Source organism: Barbatula barbatula (assembly GCF_947034865.1).
Source record: "Barbatula barbatula genome assembly, chromosome: 4".
Lineage (NCBI taxonomy): Eukaryota > Metazoa > Chordata > Actinopteri > Cypriniformes > Nemacheilidae > Barbatula > Barbatula barbatula.
Window position 1 is genome coordinate 4653756 of NC_136768.1, and position 26820 is coordinate 4680575.

Below are 26820 nucleotides of genomic sequence, written 5' to 3' on the forward strand. Positions count from 1 at the left end.
GAAATTATAGAGGGAATATTTATTTAGACAACCAAATGCATGCCAGAAACACCAATTTTACATAACGGACAGCTCCCTTCTGCTCCCTTCTTGCCCCAACCAGATCCAAATGAACTTCATCTGAAGCAGGGAGCGGATGGGAGCGCCATCTGGTGGAAAAAAACTTAGTATTGGATTTAAATGTCAATTTTGCCGAACAATGGGGGAAACCGTGTGTGAAGACTACAATACTACATTAAAGAGACAGGGTATGTTTCGATGGCGTGATCTTTGCAAATGGCAAAAATATTCACATCTCATACATATTGCATGGCACGTAAAGGACCTTTCACACAACATAATGGCAATAAAATAAAAGATGGACAAATTCACATGCAGTGCGAATACCTTACCCACACACTTTTTAGGGAGATTCACAGCTAATTCTTGATGAGATGTCTTATTAAGTCTTGTTGGTTTTGCACAACGATTTACTGGTTTAATAAATGATAAAGACCTAGCTATGGAGGAAAATAAATGAAAGGCAAAATGAACTAAGCATACAACTGCATCTGTTAAAGTTTAACAAGAATATTAGGGAAAAGAAAAAAAACAATTGGTCCATCTAAGGGTATTGTGGCCTGTCAGTAACACGTTTACAACCGAATAGAAAAAATATCAAAAATAAATGCAACCCTTTGAACAATAAACAATAACCAGCAATAAATAATCACATAGAGTTCCACTGTATATATGTACATATACTAGAGTCACTCTGCATTCAGCCTAACATAGACTGAGTTAGCAAATTAATGACAAGATTTGATGAAATAAGAGTTATAATAATTTAGAAATACACCACGGACATTATGGAACTATCTTAATAACATCTTTTAAAAGATGCCGTGGTTTACGCAAGACATTCTTTCATTTTTAATGCAACCGACATTAAGAACTATCGCCTCGACTTGTGCGATCTGAAGATAGATCAACTAGGTAACTGACTTGGAAGAGCTTATTCATTCAACTCATGCACGTTTTGTTTGCAACCTAACTTTTGCCAGAAAGGGTCACCACAGTTGTTGACTTTTTAGTCAGTCAAGCCCACCTGATTATCTCAAACATTATGAATTACATCAAAACTCTTCTGAGGATGAAAGCTTAGACAAGCGGTTACCGAGGCATGCCTAAAGCCTTTCACCGGTCATATCCATAATTAGTGTTGTTTTATATACAGTACAATGCTTGCTTCTATAGTGGCTATATTACAGTCTTTTACAAATGATGGTTCGCTCCGAAGCATCTCATTCACATCCATATCCTGTCGACAAATACAGACAAGTACATTTAAGAAACAAACACCATTTCGTTCGATACCAAAAAGCACATCGTATTCCATTGGCACCATCACATCTCGTCTCGGAGGTTTTTGGCAAGCGTCTTGGAAAACGTCCTGCTGTCGAAGCAGTCTCGATAGGGTCTTGTGGATCGGCACACGCTCGTATCCTTTATGTATATGAAGTTTGGACATTCACTAGTGAAAGAGGTCTTTGCTGTAACATCACAACAACAAGGTGAATGTGCTTTCCCGGCATGAACATGATTCCAAGTTCATTTTTATAATCAGTTTTTTTGTGTTGTTGTTTGTGGTTACGTTGTTTGTTTACGTATGAATGACGGATGCGGATGTCGTTGACTGTGTGCGTGTGTATATTTATGATCATGTCTGTCAGCTGTCAATCAATCTCACACGCTTCGTGGTGGTCTCTGCTGTTCGTGGGTCCGACGGTTGCGGCCCCTCTTGTTCTCCTGAAGCTGTTTCCATTTGGCTGTATTTGGAGGTCCTCTCTGGGGGGTCTGGCTACCTCTCTTCCCTTGGTTCTGTTGTGATCTTTGGCTCTCCGAAGCACTCTGGGCGATCCCTCCGCCGTCGGGTTTGGCGGTCTGGCGCTCCGTGCTTACGGTACTTACTGGCATTTGAATCCTTTGTAGGCCGGCTGACTTGGGTAGAACCTGAACGCTGGGATTGTTTGGAGTCTTGGGCGCGTTTTGGTTCCTCTGGCCGTTCTGATTCTGCACCGGGTTTTGTATGCTCTGAGCGGTGGTTTGGGGTGTTTTTTCAGTTTTCACGCCAGCGGCGGGGTTGATTTTGGGCACTTTCTTTCCTTTCGGCTTTCTTTCTCTCTTCCAAACCCGCTCGCAGAACTCGTCCACGCTGTTGAGATCAGGATGCTCCAGGAGGCTCATGAAATCCCGATACCACAGTTTGCGTTTGGGGGTGGGCTCTTTGTCGTTGGATCCCCCTCGGAGAAGCAGCTCACCCACGCGCTGAGAGGGGATGACCTGCAGGTTAATGCGACGCAGGGGCTGGATGAAGCCATGCTCCACAGCGTGACAGTGGTAGACCCCTGAATCAGTCTGGGTTAGACTTCTGATCAACAAACCCTGGCCTGTAAGACTCATCCGCTCATCAAACATAATCTGAAACAGAGAGAGAGAGAGAGAGAGAGAGAGAGTGTTAAACCCTGTTTGGAAGTCATTAGTGTCCCCAGAGGACGTGAGGTCAATTGGTAGATCACATAAATACTTGGGGTTATAACCTCTTTTGATTTGGCAATATAAATCGTGAACTATAATATTTCAGAGAGTGCATTTATTTATTAGCAATATATTGAACAACTGACCTTTGAAAGGACTTGCACAGTAATTAAAATATAATCTAAAAAAGACGTCTGGTAAGAAAACTGCTTTAAAGTGCAAAAAGGTAAATTGTCTTTATAAATTTAAATCTTCTATAATCACACATTTTGTTCTTTTTCTGATACAAATATAAAATATTTGAATCGGAAAAACTGGGGACAGACCACAATATACCACTGAAGGTCAAATGTGAGGTTACGCGATATGGCAGAGCTCAGTTTGAAGGTTTTCTCACACAGCAGGAAGGCTGAAATCTGACCATTATTAAATTAACATGATGACCGTCTGGACTAAGGTGTTACTATAGCGCTATTTTGTCTGATCGTATCTGAAAGAGAAACACAGCTGATGTAAAGGAGAGTCTTTAGGTGGGCGGTAGGGGGGGTCATTATGTCATATCCTGCTCAATAAAACACACAATGTGCTAGTAATAATATACTCCTTCACCTTTGTTAAATAACAGCATTTTACTAAATACTGATTACATTAAAGGTCAAGTGTATAAATTTAGGATGTTACACCATATGTGGTTTTCCTACTATGAAAAAAGTTTTGGTACTACGTCATTTTCCCCCAAAGTGCACATTTAAGAGTGTTTAACAGGTCAGACACAACAACGACAGCTAAGCCAATGGGATGGAGGTATAAGCTGTTAGCCGAACAAAGGCAGAAACATTTGGATCAACTTTATAAACTAAATGTTTTATGCTAATGACACTGAAATGACACACATTTCTATGCTAGCCACAATCAAAATGTATGATTTCATAAATAATGACTTCAACGTTAAACAAAAATATATTTTATATTAAATACTTTAAAACATACTAATATAATATTTTGAATAATACATAAAGAATTTCCTCTTTCTATATATTGAAAAATATAGGCACTTGGTTCCAGGTAAATGTATTATTTAATATAATGCATTATTGTTCCCGTATATTCCCATTTATTTTTGATTCGTGATGGTAGGCCTGTCACAGAAGCAATAACACTTCAATAAATTCAACTTGTAGCGAGCGACCAGACTGTTTAAATGCTCAGACTGCCAATATGAGGAAGCTTGTGCTCTAATGTGTGAAGGATCCGGAAAGCTCAAGTCGAACTGAGAAAAACATTTCAAATATAATTACAGTGGCCATGACATGAGAGGCCACAGTGGTTTCTGTGTCTTATGTCTCAAAACACACGCTGTGCCAGACAGTGTTATGTTATGCTATGCATTCTCAAGTGTGCGCGTATGCGTTTACCTCAAGTTTATGTTTGTCGTTTGGTTTCTGGAGCTGCCAGTAGATTAAAGCTCTCTGAGATTTTGGGCTGCATTCCAGAAACATACTGCTGTTCTCTATGCCATACACGCTTCTCTCCTCCACGCTGCTGTAACCCTCCAGATCATCTAACACACACATACACATGTAAATCATTTTCGGTACTCATCCGACTATCAAAACTAAAGCAAGTATGCACATATAGGTAGGTATATTACCGTTGTGTTGTAAATCTGAGCACTGAGAAAGAGGATCTCCATTTCTGATGTCCTGGCGTCTCGTTCTCCTGTGAGACACAGTTAGAGTGGATTGGTTATACGTGCATGCTGTTGTGTGAATCTTGTGGTAGACATTTACATTTACACCAGACGCTTTAGACCAAAGCATCTTGAAGCAAAGTATATGACTGATTCTCTTGGAATTGAACCTATGACCCTGGTGTTGCAAAGGCAGACCCTTTGAGCTAGATCTGTAACACTACCTTATCAACACCACTAGAGTGCACTGTTGCTTCAAGCACAGAACTAGATTTTAAAATTGCATTTCGGGTCCTGGAGGGCAAGTGTTTAACTCTAATCAACCCAAATCAAACACACCTGAACCAGCTGATCAAGGTCTGCGGCATAACTTGAAAATTACAGACAGCTGTGTTTGATCAGAGTCTGAACGAAACCCTTAAGGAAGGACCAGAGTTCAACATCTCTGCCTTACGCACTTAAAGGTTATGTGTGTCATTATTTTTTGACCGTCAAATATTTTGCTTTACGTCAGCTTAACATACGGAGATGTTCTAGAATACATGTAAGTGCCTCTTTGGCTATCAAAACACTGCTCTTTTTTGAATCCTGATATAGCATCTCAAGGGCGTGAGTTTGAAATCTGTGTGTCCAAACGGTTGAAGACGGCTGAATGTTTTTACTTGTTTTTGCAATTCCGGTTCATGTCCCCAGAGGCGTAAAAATCACACGCACACTACAGTCTTAAGAATGTCGGGGTACACTTGATATGTAATGGTGCCCCAGTTGGCATTCAGAAATATGTCTCAATGGGAAATATTCCATGAAGGCCGATATGGAATTCCAAGCCTCAAAAGCTTCCAATATCTCTTAATAACAGTCCTGCCAAGGCCAGCACTCAATCCTTTCACAAATGTACTCAAAAGATTTCTCGTGTTGAACTGAAAAACACTCCCAATCTGCTGTGAAGGTTGGCTGATGTCGAAAACGTTTAGCTGGAGTAGGTCTTGGGGAATACAATTGAAAACCTGAGGTTCTGTGTAAAACACATTTAAAGCGCCTTGTTTTGTCATGTCCCATTATCCTCCCCTTTACCTGATTTTTGTTCATATTTTAGTGTTTCTTTCTGTACATCATGTGGTTCTCTGGGTCTTCTCATGTTTGGCTAAGGCACACACACGCATTCCTCGACTCTGGCCTTCTTGGCACGTGCGGTAGGTGCGATCAAGACGTCTGCTTTGCATTTCAGGCACAGTGAAAATATTTGGAGTGGCGCAGAACATCGTCGAGTCGTAGACTTCGAAGGCGTGTCAGGCTGCGATTGAGCCGACACCACGACCCTGTTCTTACTTTGTGAAGGTGTTTACATTACTAAAAGAATGTGTGAATGTGCACCAAAAGTATGCCATAATTTATGCAAGTGATTTATTGAACGTAAGAAGGATCGGTCAAGATGACTTGCAGCACTTGGATGGAAGACCCACGAATGACCAATCAGAATGAAGCATTCCAGAGAGCCGTGTCATAGTATATTACATATAATGGTGTATGTATATGCTTACCTCTTAGCAGTTGGAAAATATCTAGAGCATTCGGTCCCGTCCCATGCACAATATGGATCTCTCGCCAGGCAGCACTCCGCGCATGCTTTTCCATACACCTCACAGCGGTGCAAAGGCATCTGGGAAATCCCTAATTCCGACCCCAGGTACAGCTGTTGCTGTTGATAGATGAACACATGTCAATTAGAACAAATGAGCAGCACACAATTTATTCTCAGCGAACAGCTTGTGAACGGTAACGTGATCATTTGTATGTAACCGCAAGCAGACGTACTTGTTTAGTGGAAAGCTCCATGGCTGTAATAGGTGTTGGCTCCTAGAACGGAAAACATAGTTTAATCTTGTTGGAAGATCCAGGGATGTTGGTTTAATGACATACTACATCCATACAGATTTATGAGGGAGCGACTGAATGTACATGAAGGTGCAAATTATAAGGATTTTGATTCTCATAGCAAGTGGAAAGGCAAAGCTACCCTGAACACAGTCATCTCCTCCAGCACAACTTCCTCCAGATCGTGCCAGCTTTCCCTGGGAATGGTCACCACCTTCAGCACAGTTCCTAAATCTGATTCAGAAACATATTTTCAGGATGAATATATGCAATCTATCTTTGTCACTTCAATTGGAAGGGGATGGTCAATCCAAGAAATAAAATTCTATGCTATTTTTTATTCCATGGAGCAAAAACTAAAAGATAACATTCTCTTATAGAAGTTTATAAATGATGTCAAAATTAAAATGATTGGGTGCATGTTTTGGTGGGTTGTACGTGCCTGTGCCGATGAACATGACATCATACTGGCCATCCTCAGCTTCAACACGGTCCACCACCAGCTGACTGAACTGGTACTCGACGTTGGTGCGGACAACGATGGGCTTCCCACCCATCGGCTGCACAGGGTTGTACATGGCTGGGTGCAGGCGTGCAAATGTGATGACATCGTCCGGTAGGTCTTTGGTGGAGTCGAAGCCTCCGAACGTTTTGCTTGGACACTGGAAGAGAAGGGTTCAGCTTTAAGTGATGCAGAAGTTTCAGCCTGACAGTCCTGTTATTTTATTGGTATTATATTATGACAAATTACCATTTTGTGGTCATTAAAATAAAAACAAATACATACACATTTTAAATGTGCAACACTATAAAATTATAAAACAGATGAACCAAAAATGCACAGCTGTGACTGCACATCATTTTTTTCCATGCAGTTTTATGTCCATCTACCATGTCATTTAGACTACTGGACTTTATTTCTCACCAGAAAAGAACTATTGTTTTATTATTAGAAATAACACAACACATTATATATGTTATAGTAATACATTAATAGTAATAAACATGCCTCACTGCTATTGCTTTATTTTACTGTGCACAGATATAAAGCTGTAGTTTGTCAGAAAAATTCACAGTTGTTTTTAATGCCAAATATATTGGCCGGTACTCACTGTGCCAGGACGGGGGTATGGCACTCTGCCCTGGAAGGGAACCCACTGGTAGTTTGGCCCATCCCTGTGGGCATATGGACCCAGAAATACCCTTCGGATGTCTGCCATACTATACATGCATATAGCGGATCCACGGAAGATATTACTGAAAGAAACGATGGAAAAATTTAGTGAAATCTTTGATGAAATAAATAAAATGTTATACACTACATGACACGTTTTTAATAAAACATGCAATGTGAATGAAAAATATCAATTCAAGTCAATATAAAACACAACCCATTTTACATCAAAAATCTGATGATTTACAAATAGTATAATGAGGGGGGAAATGAAGGGATGGCCTAAATTAGATTTTTAGTATGTGACAGGATAAAGAAAAAGTGGGAATGATATAGCAGAATGGAGCCAGGTGGTTGAAAGGGAGGTGTCGGAAAATATGTGGGCTTGATGACTTTATGTATTTCAAAGAAAAAAAAATTTGATCAAACACACTAAGACCAGACGTGTATAATAAAAGTACATTTTAATTTCATGTGGAAATTCATGTGCATTTGCTGATGTCAAATTTTGCACATGTATTGCTTTCGGTGTCCAGGCATTTATTCTCCCTGAAACAGCCACAGGGCCAAACACACTGCGGTGATCATCCAAAAGCATTTGTAAAATGTTAATTAGCAAGAAAATCAATTAACCACAGGGCACATGAATACACTAATTCTCCATTACTCCTTCAGAGACTCACACACATGCCCAAACATGTGCTTACACACTCCAATACACACGCAGACCCGAAACAGCGAGAGATGAAATACAGATCCATCACTGCAGCGTTCAGGGCTCATTAAATGCCAATATTAAAAGCGAGTCCCCAGAATGCACTTCTATTCATCTCTGAAACAGGGCACTTAGAAAACCAATTAAAGCCGTCTAATTCTTTAAAGCCTGTAATTGAATTTTCGAGTGTTGTGTTCTCCACATGCATTAAGAAATCAGTGAGGTGGGAACAGACGAACGGACGGGCTCGGTCCGCTTGTGCCCCTCTCGCTGTTCGACAGTGATTAATCGTGATATGTTTGTCCTCTTTCACATCTCATGTTTACAAGCGCACACACCTCCGCACACGGAGAGCTCATCCATCATTTTTAAAGTCTTTTTTTGAAAATCCTTGATCTGCTTTTGTGAAATCCACAGCCCCGCCCCTCCAGAAGGCCAAGCGAGAGGGTGTCGGGGTTCGAGTTACCACCTTAATCATATTTCCTCTGAGCCGAAGCTGAACGGTGAAGCGGGTAGAAGGGGGTAAAAGAGCAGGATGAGGAGGACATTCCCATCCCGAGCGCAGCGACGTGAAGCGTCGGTCTGGGTCTAACCAGATTACTGGACTGCAAAGCCTCTTAAAGGGCCAAACATATCACACATCCTAAAAATCCCTTCACTTATAGGAAAAAAGACAGCAGACGGAGTAAACAAACATGCAGAAGGAAAGGAAGGCACACACAAACAAAAGAAAGGAAGGAAGCCATGAAAGAACGAAAGAAACAGATAAAAAGGGAAGGAAGTACAGGAAGGAAGGAACAAACTAAGAAAGAGAGATAGACATTTCTCAATATGCTGAGCACTACCTGGATGTAGTAAACACAGCGTAGATGACAGGATTCTTTGGGTCTTTAGCACTCATTAGAAAGACGTCCTCTGCAAAACATACATTCTAATATGAAAATGTGCATTTTAAGCTTTTATTTATACATGCATTTGATTTTTGATTTTACAGATATTCAGAAAACCCTTTTAAAACGTACGCAGCTCATCAAAATGTGTGTCAATGCCGTTGAGTCCCGGCACAGAGCAGGTGAGCTTAGCTTTCAAGAAAGTCGCCCATTTGTTCACGAGACTCCGGTGTCCACCCATATCATTCTGAGGAAAACCCAAACAACCAGATTGTCAATATGAAGCATTGCCCATCATTAGAAAGAATTTCACCCATCATTTGTTCACCCTCTTGTCATTTCAAACCTGTATGACTTTTTGTCTTCTGCAGAACACAAAAGGAGATATTTTATAGAATGTTGTGGTAACCCAGGGCGGTGCCCATTCACATCTATTGTCTAAACACAAAATCAATTCAAGTCAATGGATTCCTTCATGGTTCTACTACCAATGTTTTTCAAAATATCCTTTTTTGTGTTTTGCTGAAGAAAGAAAGTCATACAGGTTTGAAATGATAAGAGGGTAAGTAAATTATGACAGAATTATACATTTTGGGTGAACTATCACTGTTTGTGATGACATGTTTCTGTGTGTAATGTTACCTTACACAGTTGTCCTATCCTGGAGATAGTAGCTTTGCCTGTGTGTTCACCATCCATGGCGTTTTCTTTGAAGAACAGGAAGATCTTATCATCTTCAGGATTATCGCTCTCGGGGATCAGGTGTATTCCAACAAACCTTGGGTCTGGAACACACACACATACACTCAGAGCCCTATTCAACCGCAATGTCTTTAGAGGACAGCACTTAAAAGAATACCAAAGAAATAGAGCCATACAAATTCACCCCGGAGCATCTTTGGAAGTTAAAACACATGATCAAAGGCTTGAATTAACCCATCATAGCTTTTCTGAAACGAGTCAGGACCTCTCTATTGGCAGTTAAGGGGATCACTATTATCCATCCGTGACCGCTTTCTCCCAGAAACGATACGTAACACGTCCCCCACCCATGCGGGCGGCACACGCGCGCAGCTACATGCGGTGCTGGGTTACAGCGCAACGGACCCGACAGGATGTGAGGCCTAAACAGCGGAACGAACAGGCGGAACAGACATTTCCCGCTGGATGACTCCGTTTGTGTCTATAGAGACTGATATAGTTCCACCCAGACGGGGCTCAAGTCATTCAATAGACTTGTTTCTGAAAGATCGCTTCATTCTGAGAAGCTTTCTGATGAGATAACTGAACATTTGTTTAGTAGAAGCTAAGCTTCTTTGAAGCGCACAAAAAATAACCATCAACGGCCATCCACCGCACCGTTTGAAGATACACAGAGGCCCGTGTGTCTATTGATAAGAGTTTCTCTATCCAGAATATCCATGTGACTAATCCTCTGAATGACACTGGCTCTTTTGTGCAAGAAAAATAGAGAGACATTCATAAAGGCAAAATGGAAGTTACGTCCAGTGTATCCGTGGCAACAGACGGCAGGGATTAAGGTGAGATGAACGTTTTCAAAAGCACCTTTCCTCATGAATACAGGGGGAGGGGGTATTGACGGCGCGGGCGCTGACCCTGGGCACGGCTGCATGAGGACTGAAACGAGAGCCTAACACGGGAACAGCTGAGACGGGATTAACTTCATGGGAAATCACTGACTGCTTCTTCGAGCTTGATATTGACCTTTTGTGTTCCCTAAATCCACAAAAATGCAGCCGGGATGTCAGAGGAAACACTCAACACCACCGTCGGGCTAATCTCTACTGCAGACATTCACAAAGAGGCCTTTTCCCACTCTCACACAAGTACACATACACACAAATATGTGCACAGACAAACACTTGTGATGGGAAATCCATGCATTTATATTTATTCTACACTTTACTTGAACAATACTTTCTTAGACATGTAAGAAAAAGGTGCGCTTGCTTAAGCTGGAAGAATGCAGCAGCATGCATCTATACTATATTTCTCTATTTACCATTTAGCCATCTGGAGTCGTGCTGCTCGGTCCTGATTGGATGATGTGATCCGAGCGTGCGGAAGATGGCAAAATCTCGACCCATAAAATCCGCTGATGTTCCAGAGTAGAGCTCCCCATCTGCCAAGTGCATGAGAACGTCAGTCACCCGATCTCAAGTCTACCAAAATAAAACCAAAACCAAAACTCACCAATCAGGAGTGAGGACGACAGCATCTTCGGATCATAGGGACTTTTCCCACGTCCATTTTCAAAGTGGTTGACATCCAGTCTGAAGATATTTTCCTGATAAAATGGATAGTAAATTAAACATCCACAGTTACTGATAAGCCAATCAGTGAGGAAATAAAAGCTTGATGACAAAACGTGCGTGTTGTAAGACAGTGCTTCGATGTAAAAATATAGCAATGATGTCGTCTCTCAAAGAAACCTATTCCAGATTGAAGTATACAACACTCTAAACAACCCCAACCTGACCTGACGATCACAGATTCCACCGTGCAAATTACATTATGCCCAGATTTTGTGGCAGCGTTCTCGCTGTTACCCGATTTGCATAAGTCCTTTAGTGAAACAAGAGTTAAAACTAAGCAGACAGTGTGTGCGACCAACCGGCACATCTCAATAAATCCCCCCAATGGTATACTAAGAGCGTGATTAACCATTGAGGAACAAATGTAGAAAACTGCACAAACATTTTTTAATCACAGAAAGGCCATTTCATTTCCCCTAGTTCACACAGTTCTAAATAACACATTCGATGCTTACTGACGTGCTCATTTTCTACTTCACTGGTCTCATATTGTTAACAGAGCAAACGTAAGCAGAACATCAACCACCATCAACTTTCTTTTCATTGCTTTAGATGTTTTTGTGGACGTTGCCTTTGAGATGTGTGTGCGCGTGTAATGAAACGTATGCTTTAGTGATGTAATGAAACTAGACTGTATGTGAATGTATGTGCGCTGCATGTGAGTGTTTTACAAGTAGTACATCAAAGATCAGTTTAACAGTAAAAATAACGTCAGGTTTTGTGATGTTCTCGGGTAGGGCTGTCACGATATCAGCTTTTCATTACATAGTTATTGCGATATCATTGTAAATTATTTTGGCCACGATAACCATCAAAATGTTTTTATAATAATGCTAAATATTTACAAAAAAACATGTTCATGATGTGTCTTTATTTACTATAGATGTAAAGAGTTTATTTGCCAAAAAAAACCTAAACACAAAAATCATGTTTTTTATTATGTTATCGTTATTTGAACGTATTTTATTGTGTTAGTAAACTGTATGTTTGATGTACTATTACCTAATCAAAACAATCCAACTGCAGTTTGATTGATATTACTTGGAATACACAATAAAAACGTGATTTCAACATCTGTTTTTGCTAATTATTATTAAACACAGAAATATATTACTAAAAAAATATAATTAAATGTCTAAATAAATGTGTTTGTGTGAGTTAATACCTCTGCCCGTTTGCCCATCTCCAGGTAAGCACAGATAGGATGAAAAGCTCCAGTGCCACACACGTAAATATGCGTCTGGTTGTAAGGCTGCAGTACGCGCACATAGTTTGAGCAATCTTTCTGAAAAATCAAAACACAAAACATCTTTAGTCAACCAGATAAAATCTACTATACAAACCTAGTATATAAACTGATTTGAATATCAATCAAACACAAAATCCCATGTTGTGTGAATGGCACAGAAAAACAATGTCTGAATAAATTCTCATTCTAAAAGTCTCTGAGTAACTTATCTAATGCTATATACAACCTTGTGATATGAGAATAGTTTTAATGGCGAATACATCTACTTTAGACTACCCTTAGATCTGTAATGAATAAGCAAACAGGACTTTCAGATGCTCTGTAACGGTAATATTTAAGCTTTAGGCATCGTTAAAACCCCTTTGAGCTCCTGGAGGATAAATGATTATAACCCCACCTGTTTTATCCATCTTAATATCCTGTCAGAGAACTCTTATTCGTATAGAAAGCATGTATGTGTGTCTGGTTTTGATGATAGGTAAATGTATAGCACATGTGTCGGGCCCCGCAAGCCTTCTTAGCGAGTTGGCGAGAGCCGATGAGTGAATTGCTTAATGTGAATGAATGCTCTTCAACTTCCTTTCATGATACGTGAGGGCCGGCTTCAGTAATAATAAACCTAGACCGGCAATTACAAACACACACTCCCACACAATGGCGCATTCACGTGTACCTGCGCGCACACACACGCACCTTTCCATATCCATTGAGAAAATAAAGCGGGTCCATCTGTGTAAACACTGATGGTTTGGGCGGACGTGTGCTGTCCGCATGGGAGGTAATGGGAGTTGCCGTTTAAGAGTACAGAGGAAGGGTGTTACCATCTCGATGTGCTTTTAAACCACACACGCTTTTCACTTCATGTGTGTGGAGGAATAGATAAAAACAAGCTTAGTTTGGTTCGTACAGATCTTTACAAAATAGATAATAAATGTTTGCGGTGCACTCAGCATCAACAGATCTTGGCTGAACAGTTAGTTTCTAGTAAATCTCCGAAAATAAGAAATTATGGTTAATTTTGTTTGCCCTAGATGCAGGACAGAACATCATAAATAAAGTTATCCACCATCCACTAAAAACATATCTCTGACTCTCTAAATTAAAATCAGATCTCTTAAAGACCTCAACACATGTGTGTGACCCATCTTGGCCAAGCAACACAAAAGCACTTAAGTGCATCGGCGTAATGGCTTTTCCAAGCTAAAGGCAACGTGTGTATTCCTAACATAATCAGTCCACATGTGCTATAAAACTTCATCCCTCCATGCGCTGAGCGACATGTTTGAAATTTCCCATGTCTGTTATTGTTTTAACGGCCCTTTGCTTGCTCGGCAAGAGCCAAGTGCATCATTCACGTGAGAGAGAGGTGGCTTAACTGGGACCGTTTGCCGTTTACCATGTATACAAACCTCAAGTTGTAATAAGTGGGTGGCATACTGTAATTACAGTGTAACTACTGTGTTATTACAGACATATAACGCTGCTGTTTAATCTTCATGGCCCATAAAGCAGAAAAGTGAGCATACACTATGTAAGTGTGAGCTATAAATAATACAGTATCATCTCATATAATGTGTGGCTCGCGATTCACATGCCTATGTAATTATGTACATTATTAACAACAGAGCAGTGACTTATTTTATTCACAAGAAGTAGAAGTTGTGAAGCGATAATAACAGTATAAACCTTGTCACTTTCAAAATGAATGCAAGTCACCAGGAGTGCGTCAATTTACAAACATGAAACTGAAAAGTAACTGCCATGAGCTTGACGAAGGTATAGAGATTGTGTATAAATAATGCATAAAAGTGTACAAATGGTTTCTAGACACAGTAGCTTTCATTTATTTTGTAACAGTTCTCTGCTGTGAAAGAGTTTATGATATGCATTATAATACCATCGGGTATTGTTTTTTAATATCTAAAACGGAGCATTGTATTAAATTGAATACAATTAGTATACAATGAAATGTGAATACAAATTAATATTAATATAAGATAGAAATAGAATAAATGGGTATATTACATCTAAACATAGAACGGAATGTATTATTTAAATAAATCCTTAGAATGGACACAATTATGAAAGGCACTGCGAAGATGTCAAAACCTCTAAATTTCACATGAAACACACGAAGAGTTCATGCCAGCTGTCGTTCTGGGCTTGTTTTTGCTTCGCCCAGCCAAGCCAAATGCGAGAACGAAGAGATTTATGGTTGTGGAGAGGAAAACGTGTTGGTAATACCCTGATCAAGCATTCATGCTCACCCGCTAGCAGCTTTCAAGAACTCCAGAACAAAAAATTTCACAGCATGCAAGAGCCTAAATCAGGGCTGGGTGAGGTTGTTGTGTGCATATAATGTCATACAAATAACACACTGTCGGTGCGTGTGTGCCTATGCTGTATGGTGTCTGTATTAAACAGTGTGTGTGTCAGAAGTAGGTCTGGTAAATTATCTGTGAGAATCCTGCTCCCCTTTTGCCCCCCATCTCAGTGGGAACCCAGCCGTGAAATTGCAGATACACACACCTGACTCTCTCTCTCTCTCTCTCTCTCTCTCTCTCTCTCTCTCTCTCTCTCTCTCTCTCTCGCTCTCTCTCAAACACACACATGTACAGACATGCACACACATAGAGCGAGAGACTTCTTATCAACCACTTCTGTACAGAAGGTCAAGGGTTACATTCTAGGTATATAAACTCTATTTGAGGGCACTCTTTAAACCATAGATATTTGCACCAGCAAAACTCGAGTAACTAATATTACATTCTTAAAAGTTCAATGCAAGTTATTAATGTTACGTTGTTTGGATTTTAGATATGATTTAAAGAATTAAAGAAAAATATATTTTAAAGAACGATCAATTACCAGAGAAACAAACCTGTGATATTCCTCAGTTTGTAAATAACTAAATGTTTGCAGTACACTTACGGTATGTTTACACTTACAATTGAAGTTTTATTGATCAAGATGTTTTACCTGGATAAACAATTCACAATCTTGAAAAGCACAACCAAACCCAAGCAGTATGTGTGCTGTCGCCAACAATGCCGTGTGTTAAAATTACTTAATGATCTTTTTGACCAAAGTAACAGACAGCTACTGGGAGAGAGCCACGCACTACACAAAATCAACCCATTTTAGGTGGATGTAGTGTTGGGATGCAGAGAAGCTGTTTTCTGATACTTACCCCCAAGTCTTTTCCGGCCCATTTGCATTCATCACGTTTGGAAGGCGTGGCAGGCCAGGCGATCTATAAAACAGTGCAAGACAGAATGTGTGAGAATGTGCCGGGTGAACACTCAGAATCGCACACGACCGACTATGATGCGCCGTGTGAAACCTGGCTGTAAAATAACAAACGACTGCTGCCTGTCGTCCTTCTGCCACCTCCATCTGTGACAAAGATGGTGAAAGAGGATAAAAACTGCCATGCGCTTTATCACAGGAAAGACTGTGAATCGAGGACACTTACTTAATATACTGTACACGGGTGGCTGACATGAGATACTTCTGGGAAGTTCACATCCTGTGGTGTGACACACTTATACACCATCTAAAACTACATGCCTCAGGCTAAAAAACAGCATTAGAGTAATTTATCAATAGTACGTGTGGCTTTTACGACCTCATACGGATGAAGAAATAACATTGAATATATACGACCCGCTTCATCACTTTAAGTGACACATTGACTAACAATAAAAACCCATTTTGAGTTGTATGAACTACAATAAAACAAGTTTAAAAGGAAACATTTAAAATACTACATCTGTGCAAGATTACAATAATATCAATAACACTGATCTAGTTTAGTATGGTACAAAAAGACTTTAGCGGCATCTAGCGGTGAGGTTGGGAATTGCAACCAACGGCTCACTTCACCACACCTCTCTCCCTATCAAAGCATTACGATGGCTGACACAGAACTAAGATGTTGTCATGTTTTCGCTTCTTTGCTGAAGGAGATCATGCATTTTATGAAACATGCTTTGAAGAGCAGTTTGTCCGTTTAGGGCTACTGTAGAAACAACATGGCAAATTTCATGTAAGGGGACCCGTGGTGTATGTAGATGGAAAAAGGTAATTCTAAGGAAATTCAGACGTAACGCTTCATTATATAAGGTCTTTATACACATCTGAAGACATTGTTATATATATGAGTTTGCATTTCTTTCGATAAATTCTTGAATTACACACTGGTCCTTTAAGGACAAATCTTAATATCTTCCCTGTCTCTTATACTGTACATTCATAAACTTTAACCATCAAGAATTTAAACGTCAAGAACGTTATGCCTCAACTTTTATTTTATTTTTCATTATCTTTCTCCATGATCAGCCAAGGTATTCTGTGAAAGTAATTGGCTTAATTACGGTAATTTGCCAAACCACTAGTCCCAGGTTCTTATCTTTAAATGATGCCGTTGTTCGGTATGTGTGAGTGTTATTTCAATAGCGACTTTTAACCCTTCCAGGGCAAGCTGATAGAGTTATAAAGCAAATGGTCTGCAGCCCCTAGGACAAAGCAAGAATTATAGAGAACAAAGCAAAGTAATAGAATCCAGAGAAAGATGAGATATGATCAGAGAATCAGAAACAGAAAGAGGCAGTCTAAGATCAAATAGGCAGATGGAAAGAAGAGAAAATGAATTCAGATTTGGGTTGTGGAGAAAATAAAAGTTAGATGTAGATCTCACTTGACCCCTATAAAATCACTTATATCTCAGGGCTAAATGTAGGAGGAGAAAAAAAGCCAAATCAGACAAGAAGCACAAGCAAAGTGCTCAATATGAGGACAAGACCTCAAAACAAACACAAAGACATCGTGGTAGTCTCATAAAAAACATGATGTTTTTATATGAAGAATATACAAAGTATTTTTATTTAAGCAATTTACGTTTCTGGCTAATATTTAAAACTGAAAACAGAGGCCAAAGCATAATGTGCTGACACAAGACAACAGCAAAAACAAAACCTTCACATCTACAACTGAAACATCAAACTTCTGAAAATAGATTTACCCAAACAAGGTGGTCCTGTAACTTGTCACGTGGTGCCGGTTGCATAAACTGCTAAGACAAGTCTTACAAATTAGTCACCTTATTTTTTTCTTTAAGATCACAGATTCTTCAAGTCAATGATATAAAAAGGCAGATTGGTCTAATTGAAATCTAAAAAAAAGACTGATTACTCCTAACCAATTGCTAGTCTGTGAGAATGGTTGTTAAGACAGTCTTAACTTAATGGCTACGTTTATGCAACTGGCCCGTGGTGTGTTGTGTGTATAAGTCACCTGCTTGAGATCTCTGTTAATATTGACCAGGTCGAAAGAGAAGATGTGGTCCTCTGCTCCAACCAATAATCTCCCTCTCTCCTCATCCAATAGGAACGTGTCGTAACCTGAACTGTTTGCAAAGCCGTTGAAAGTCAATAGATTTCCGGATTCTAGCATTTCTGAAAGACATAAAAAGGCGAATAAATGCAATGTTATAAACATGTTCTATATATTTGACTTGTTTGCAGACATTCATTGACTGAAAATACAATACAGTGTGTGTGTGTGTGTGTGTGTGTGTGTATGTAGACCACTAGCAAGTTGGAAAATCTGAAGCGAAATGTTACATTATATAATCATACTGTAGCAGGTCACTGCATCTTGATCGCATCTGTCTATGACAAACTGTAAATTATTTATGTGAGGTTAAGGCATAGCCAGGTTTCTTATGAGAAGGTAACAGCATAACCCTTTAACACGCTGGCTTTCAAGTCCCTGTTGGTTTTTATAATCTAAATAAAGTCACAGCATCCTCAAAACATTCTCACACCAAGCAGCACATTTTGGTCAATAAAAGGAGACCACCATTCAAAGCAAACCTATGAGAAGGCAAACTCAAGAATTGCGTACTGTATCACAATCAAGCAAATCTGTTGTGTTGACAGGTCTCCTGAAAAATACAGAATCTGCCAAACAGCGATCGATTACACTTAACATAATGGCCTGAGAAACAACCACTGCCAGATCTGTCACTATCCCAGTAAGGAAACAAGGTCTCACAACCATAAGGAGAATACGCTCCACGTGAAGATGAGATGAAGTGAGAATGATAAGAATGACTTGCAAAAGCCCAGGCCAGAACATCTGCTCGTGAGAGAAGGTGGGGTCGTCGGCTCTGCAAAGTTTCTGCAACACGCGAACGATACCTAATCGACAGTGACATGCAGAGACTGCAGCCTCTCTCTGGAGTCCAGATCAATCCATTCCTTTAGTAGCCATCTGCGTTCCTCTCCGCTAAGATTCAGGACATCTGTGTACTTGTGTGAGAGAGCGAGCGAGCGAAAGTGCTAAAGAGAAACAGACCATCCATCCTTTGGCTGTATCAACAATACCACGTATCAAATGTAGAACAGTATTCCCACAAGAAAAACGGCGTTATGGGCACAGCTCGGATTGTTCATTTCGACAGCTTTTATTCTCGGTTTATAACAGAAGAGCTTTTTTAACCAGTCACGGAAGTAATACCCAGATATATGGATTGTGGGGCTCTATAAATGAGAAACTATTTTAAGTATATTCATTCTCTTCTAGGTCAGACTGACTTCATGTTGTTACTGCTTATTGCACAAATATTGTATAGACTACAACATTAAAAAGGTAATGTAAGTTTTTGTGTTATGTGCAAGGATAATGTCATGAAGAGACACGAAAAGGATGGTCAATTACATTGTTCAACAGTGAGTATATATTTCTCTGTGGATTGCAATGATTGACCAATCAGAAGTCTTCGAGGTAGATGTGAAATAAGTATGGATGTGCAGTTAGGGGACATTTTTTTGGTGGGTTATTTTCAGTTTTTTTCTGTAACTTTCTCTGTGGTCTGTTCAACGTTCAACCAGTACTCGGTTTCCAAATTTTAACCAGCCACTTTTGCAGTGTAAACTAAAAAAAGGTTAAATCAAATATGAACATTATAAACAAAGCACAGCAACGTATGGTATAAAGTGTTCATGAAATGTTTATGGTATAAAAAAGTTTTACAGTGTGATGTCATAAGAAAAAGTTTCTTATTTTCTATGAAATTCACATGTGCGTGAATATTAACATATTAACATCACAATGTTTCATGTATAATCCCATGTGTGTTTCACAAAAGTGTGATTGCATGTGTTTTTACATTTTGTTTTACAAATTCATGTGGCTTTTCTTCGAGAGAAGGTCTATGGTAAGAGAAAAGGTTCTCTGTTGAAAGTTTTCTGCTGAAGTGTAGAAAAACCTTTAATTGACTTCACCTTTCGGTGTGAAGTCAAAATAAAAACCACACTTATTTCCTCCTGCTTCCTCTTTTGTGGACAATGCAGAGAACGTCGTGTAAAGAAAATTCATACCATCTCCCTCTCACTCCTTCTCCCCCCTCTTCACTTCATCTTAATCCATCATACTCATTCAGCTCTTTTTTGCATCGTACGTGCCAAATATTCCTATTCTTAGTCTCCTTCTTTTCTTCTCTGTCAGTGAGTCCATTACGCCTGCTAGGTGAAGTTCTCCACACCCTCACTCTCCTGCCATTCTGGCTCAAGATCTGACGGACACGTCTGGCAGTTACGCTATTCTCCATTTGAAAGTGAGCGACTGGTGCTTGAACTCTGAGGACCAGGCATTTTTTCTTAAATTGCTGCCTTGGCAAAGCCGCCAAAAAAAGTAGCCTTCATATGTTCTGCGATCACACAAACACATACGCACTTTATCTGGGGCTACATCTCCCTGGATAAGTGCTTAAAGCAAATGGAGTGTGAGTGGTAAAGGAGCATATAGCTAAACAAAAGTCTTTATTTTTTACTCTCTCACTTTTCTAAGGACATTGTCTACAAATGTTCAAGTTAAATGCTATTGAAATGAATCGGTGCAGGTTACTCAAATACAATTTACAAATAAAAAGATTTTTATTTAAATCACCATTGCAAGCTTAACAAGAACCAAAACATCACAAAGCTTTCGGATGGACCTAAATCTTGGTGGTGCAAGCGCATGTTCGCTCGCTTGAGCTACAGTAACACTGCCCTGAGTATCAATAGGTGTGTATGTGAGTTTTAGGCAGCGTATGCGTGTGTGCATGCTGCCTCCGTGCTTCAGCTCTGCCTCGGGCTACTTACCATCCCAGGAGAGCAGGGGAAGTGAGGAAAGAAGGAATAAAAAGTGAAAGAGTACTGCAGATGGTTTTGGGCGCTACCTGTTTATTTAAGCCAGAACAATGGCGTGCTTCAAAACACAAGACGTCTACCGTGACACGGTTTTGGCAAAAGTTCTCCGTCTCTCAATGGACTAAGTGTGTGGCTCGGTCTTGTCGGTTTTGTGCTTGAGAGAACTTTGATTTTAGAAACAGAGATTTGCTTAACACGCTGCTTCGGTTGTTGCTTTAGGCCCTGGGATGCGAATAAGCCCCTAGTTTTGCTTCATTTTAACTCGCTCTCGCATGCAACTGGCTGCAGTTTTTGGTAAGTTGCCCCGGTAACCACGCTGGTTCTCAGCCAATGAGAGCTCGGTCTGGTGCGAGCGCTCGATTGACAGGTCGAGAAACGCTGCCGAGAGAGGGTCGACACCCACGGGGCATTTTCATTCCCAGTGACACCAACAGGAAACATAATAACTGTGTCAAATCACTTTACGCTCATTAGGTTTATTAAAAAGACGCGTCTAAGAATGGATGATTTATGACACCGGCTGGTTTGAACGTCAAGGTTCCATTCATAAAGATAATCGATGAACACAATACACATGCCTGCTTACCATTTAACATTTAAGCATTTGGCAGACGCTTTTATCCAAAGCGACTTACATTGCATTGTTTTATACATTTGTTTCAGACTATGTGCAATCCCCTGGGATCGAACCCATGACCTTGGCATAGCTAGCACCATGCTCTAACCACGGCGCCACAGGAAAGCTTACCGTATTTTTTTTACATTTATAACATTATTTAAAAAAAAATCACAAACAACCAAAACATGTAAATATATTGTCTATATTGTTAAAGTTTTCATGTGCTGCAAGCGCATTTGTTGCTCCGCTAAAAACCCAGCTTTCACAGTCTGCAATGCAATATTTGCACGCAACCGCACGAGATTCCAGCGTTGACCTGATCCACAGAGAGGAGAGAGTATGTGGAACCATTTAATTACCCCTGAATCTGCTCACGACATGACGGGCGAACCGCAGAGTCTGTTTAAAGCTGGCCCCCGGCCACAGGCTGTGCGGGCAGACACAGCTAAAACACAATCCTCTCAGCAGCGCTCCAGATTACACAGAAACACAGCTGACGTACAGACAGTGTGAAAGACAGCAAGAGATTTCAAAACATTCTTTGTTGATTTAAATGTAGACATTAATAATATATATTTATCTCTACAACTTTGTACGTTTTTCTAAACAATTTCCTTGTGTTTTTTTATAATAAATAAACAATAAAAACTAGTGAATTTGAGAGGAAGACAAACAAATTTGTTTGTTAAGTTCTGAATCAATTGTGAAAAGCACTTCAGAATGAAAAGAGATCGATAAAATTAAAAGTTTGACAGAAATATGGCCACAAAGAACACAAACTTAACATAATCTACTTCACATCTACTCAGTCAATACGAAATCTGACTCGTCTGGAAACGCTCATCTAAGGACGCTTTTGAGATTCGACAACAGGTGCTCCACTTTCCTAAACACTGGACCCAATATCCACAGAGTAATCTCATACACAACATATGAAACATACTTGTAAACACACGCTGCATAACCATAATCAAACACAATGTTTATTGATAACGCCACGTTGAGAAGATGCTAAGGTCAATGTATAAATGCATGAAGTGTGCTGAGACTCATTAAAGAAGCGATAGAGCGGGACTAACCGAAGGCTGTCCACACTAGACTAAACACAACAGGACAGGGTGATATGTAAAAAGGCCAATAAGAAAAAACCCTTGCCACAGCCAGCGAATAAATACATGCCGCAGAAAGACTCCAAGTGACCTTGAAGATTAGAACAGTTTGTGAGCTGAAGAAGAGAGAAACTGAACAGGAAAGTGGAAATGGACACGGGAAGCACAGACAGCAGAAATAACAGATAATAACATTACAGTCGAGCAAATAAATACAGGTATTGATGCTATTGTCATTTTTACAGTATAAAACATCCCAGTTTTCCCTCTTTTATACTGAGACAAAGCAATTTAGAAATAACAAAAATATTAATATTAAAATAATTTTGCATAATGATAACAACAAATGGAATATTATAATAATAATGAATAATACTAATAACATTTAAATATAATAAACATTTCTGTGGCACATAAACAAAAACCTGTTTAGGTAAATGCCTTGTAAGGAGGAAATTACAGGCAGAGCAATCATGTAAGCGAGAGGGAGGGAGGGAGAGAGGGAGAGGGAGAGGGAGAGGGAGAGGGAGAGGGAGAGGGAGAGGGAGAGAGAGAGAGAGAGAGAGAGAGAGAGAGAGAGAGAGAGAGAGAGAGAGAGAGAGAGAGAGAGAGAGCACTCTGAACAGATGAGCCTGTGAAAGAGAGAGAGGAACCGACATCACTCTCAGCCTCCATATAATCATTCCCATCCTCCTCAAATCCTGGCCCGTCGCCAACTTGCACTTCACCCGGCAGCCAGCGACCAGTCCGCTATTATGGGATGCCTCCAGTCTGCGTCCAGTGCGGTCGGGCAAGCAGTGTCTATTTCTGAAGATTTAAGCTGAATTCCGTCGACTCGGAGTCTCTCTTCTTCCCAGCGTCGCCCATCCCAATCAATCCCAGAAGGCCACGGGGCAGGGTAATGAAACGGGAAGCCTGGTAATTATGCTGTAGTGGGTAATTATCAGGTTGTTTCACAAGCACTTTAAAAGTCCCCCATGCACCATTTTACCAGCGGGTAACCCCGGGATTGCCTTTCAACAAAGGGACCCCCCTCCATCAGGGCCACGCGCCCGCACATTGCCACCTGCAGGGGGCACTATCTTCATGTTCATAGACCACCACCACCCCAATCTTTCAGTACGAGACATCTCAGCTGGTTTTTATGACATTTTGGGAACACATGGAGCGTTTAAACCCTACCACTAATCCTACAGTGTGAACTGGCAACCTCGTAACCACAGTTTCGAGATCCCGAAGGCAGTTTTTAATTTCATGCCAACAGCATGTGACGAGCATGTGAAGGCCCGTCCCGCAAGCATCCTTGACGCACTGACAGACGAACGAGCCCGTTGATAGCCCTGACAAGAGCAATTTTCGCAGACGGAAGTTTAAAGCACGCAGCAGGAGGAATAAAAAGACGACGTGGTGGCATTATAATTACAGGGAAGAGAAACGAAGAAGTAAATGTATCGTGCCGCCGTTGAACAACTGTGCCCCGTTGAGATGGATCTTTCCTCCTGCAAATGCCCGATCTCCCAAGAGGCAACATGGCCGCAAGCATCCCTCATTCGCAGACTACAACTTGTGATCGATCAATGTGCATGTGTGAGAAAACGATAGCGTCCCCACGGGTGAGCGTTCACTCCACGCTCGCTGGAGTGCGCGTCCCTGGAGTGCGTGTCTGCGCGTTTATTTTGGCTTAATTACTATGCTGCATTCACAGGGGGAGTGAATGAATGACACTTCACTTAACGACTATCCTCTTCTGGCCAACTACTGCTGTCTGCCCACCGCCTTCATTAAAATCCCCCCCCCCCTCGCACTTTCCCTCCATCCTCTCTGCTCTTGCTCTCTCGGTTTTAACACTCAGACGCTGTGTGGGTGTGAACAGAGATCTGTCATATAGCACAGCATCAAAAGAGCCATCAGACACCTGTGGACTTGACTCTCTCTCTCTCTCTCTCTCCATCACACACAGCTCTATCACCACGGCCAGGTGTCTAATTATCTAAGCCTGCCTCCATTCTCACACATACTGCTGGCCAAAACACATTAGACACATTTTCTGTCTCACACACACAAATCGAGACGCGCATGTATAATTTCGCGAATTTACTCTGATGGGAAAATGTTTTATCGTGCACTACTGTACTGCGTGTTGGGGATGATTTTATACTAAGGGTATCAAAAACCTAATACGACACTTATTAGGTAACAAAGCCAGCTCTGCAGTCATGACCCATTTGAAAACTTTTTTGCAAATTGTCTAAATATAAAAATGTATGTTTCTATTCAAGACTTTCAATTCAAGCGTTTCTTTAAAAGCAGCTTTGGAAAACCTTTCAGTATGTTTATCAGCCCAGTGAGCAAAGTGAAAGAAAATGCTAATTTAACAAGGTGGCAAATTCTTATGAATTTGTACATACTTAGTACTGTATACTTTAGTACAGTTTGCTTTTGCACCAATGACAGTTTAGGGGTGGGACTTCAGTATTGCTTTCTAAAACATAAGATTCAAATGATACAGATTCATACTAAATATTTACAAATTCCTGTGGGATCAGGTGGGCCAGTCCTCTTCTGTTCGGAGAACAGGCACAAAGCAAATTGTATAAGTCATATTAAGTTTGTTTGATAATCATAACAGAAATATTATATGAATTTTACAATAAACATTACAAACTATGAAAATAATTCATAATTATATATCGAAAAGCTGAGTCTTAAGAGGTCATATTGACTATTGCCCCGAAATAAGACGACACATATAACTGCCTTCGCTTGCCCACAACTTTAAAAATGTTGTTACATTCTTATCTGTTTATCAAAGACCTACCAGGAATCTGATGCAAAAACACCCATTAAGCTCACAGGTGGCATAAGTTAGAAAAGCATCTTGGTGACGCAATGCGTGACTGTTTCCCACAATGCTCTGGGCCATCCAAGCATAATAGCATTAACTCAAAGGAGCATGTGATTGAACACAGGTGGATGTGCATCTTTTTTTATATGAAAGTTTTTCACCTCTTCTTTTAAAGTTAAACACCAGATGCTAATCCTCAGGGCAACTAATTTCTCAAATAAAACGTCACGGCGTATCCTCGGCTCGCTCACAGCGCATTCTCAAACAAAAATAAATCTTCCATTTCACCCATCCTTCATTCCCTCAATCTATAAAAGAAATGCGAGGATGTTAAATGGCCCCGGGAGGGTTAACCCATGCCACACACGGACCATACAATCAACACAAACACCAGAAGCGCAGATTTACTAACAGAACAGAAGGCTATATTTACAAAATGAGGGAGAGAGAAGCGGCAAGAGAGAGTTAGCGAAATCGCCGCCACACATAGATGTGTATACTTTTGGTCATGTTTCTGAACAAAGAACCACAGCCAGCCCGCCGAGCTTACATTAAAAAGGAAACATCCCGAAATATGCCAAAAATGTTGCTGCTTATTTCCGTGGAAGATGAAAGCTCTGTGTTACAAAGAGGCTGCTATAGTCTGGATCTCTCTGCTGTCTCCTTTAAAATAGCACAGCGCGGAGAATAACATTTTTGATATCACCACCATTTATGCGTAACGGCCGGCATCACCCAAGCCAAGTGCACATACTCATACACAGTGTATATTTTAAATACCTGACTAAACTGGTCAAGATGGGTAAAGGTGAGAGAGTTATTTCTATGCAACCCAGACAAAGCAAATAAACTCTACCGTAAGTAAAGCTTCAAAATGAATTAAACTTGTTCGTATGTGCAAAAACCCACTCATCAAAACCAGTGCCATTTCTGTGTTAAACACAAAGCTCTGCCCAAACCATGTGGAAGAGCCAACACATATGGTACCAGATGTCTAAAAAAACTCTAAACATATAAAAAATCTGTTATATGCAAAACAGGATGCAAAACAAGATGCAAGACTAAAACAAGCCGTTCCGCTTATAAAACTTACCCTTATAAGACAGCTTCAGTCTGGGCACATTCTCTTTAGTGTGCTGGGGTGCAACTCTTCCAGGTAACGCCACCCCGCACATCAGCAGAAAAATCCAAACTAGGTAATCCATGGTGCTGGAGCGCTGGCCTCCAGCCCAAGGGGGCTTTTAGCCCACAATGCCCAGAGCACAGTGCTTCCCTATGGGATGGCCGAGATCTCTGCAGTCCCTCCTTACTTCAAAAGATCCAGTGCCTGGAGCTTCTCCCAAGGAGGCAATCCAAAAATCAGATCCCGGGAGACGGGGGTTCACATGGCTCCATGTGGGGGGCGTTTCAGTGGTCGTGGGGGTAAAGGTGTACTCCTCTGGGACTCTAGGTGGGATGGATGGATGGCTGAGTGGGACTGAGTTTGTTCGAGAGGTAGAGTTTCAGCGGGGATCCCGGTTGACTTCACGAACATACGCTCTCTCTCTCTCTCTCTCACACGCTCGCAGACTGCTTCTGGTTGTGTCCACAGCTCAGGCTGAAT

General features: G+C 40.7%; 1 protein-coding gene across 1 annotated transcript; it reads right to left on the minus strand.

The window, feature by feature from the left end:
- On the minus strand, positions 1-26820 carry sema3aa (sema domain, immunoglobulin domain (Ig), short basic domain, secreted, (semaphorin) 3Aa). Its single transcript, XM_079455224.1, has 17 exons — positions 26311-26820; positions 17742-17902; positions 15637-15699; positions 12363-12482; positions 11076-11169; positions 10885-11004; positions 9504-9646; positions 8994-9108; positions 8817-8886; positions 7195-7339; positions 6525-6744; positions 6225-6316; positions 6023-6064; positions 5749-5906; positions 4169-4236; positions 3933-4078; positions 1-2460 (listed from the first exon to the last, which is right to left on the minus strand). The coding sequence occupies exons 1-17, from the start codon at positions 26420-26422 to the stop codon at positions 1726-1728; spliced, it is 2604 nt and encodes an 867-aa protein (XP_079311350.1). The 5' UTR covers positions 26423-26820; the 3' UTR covers positions 1-1725.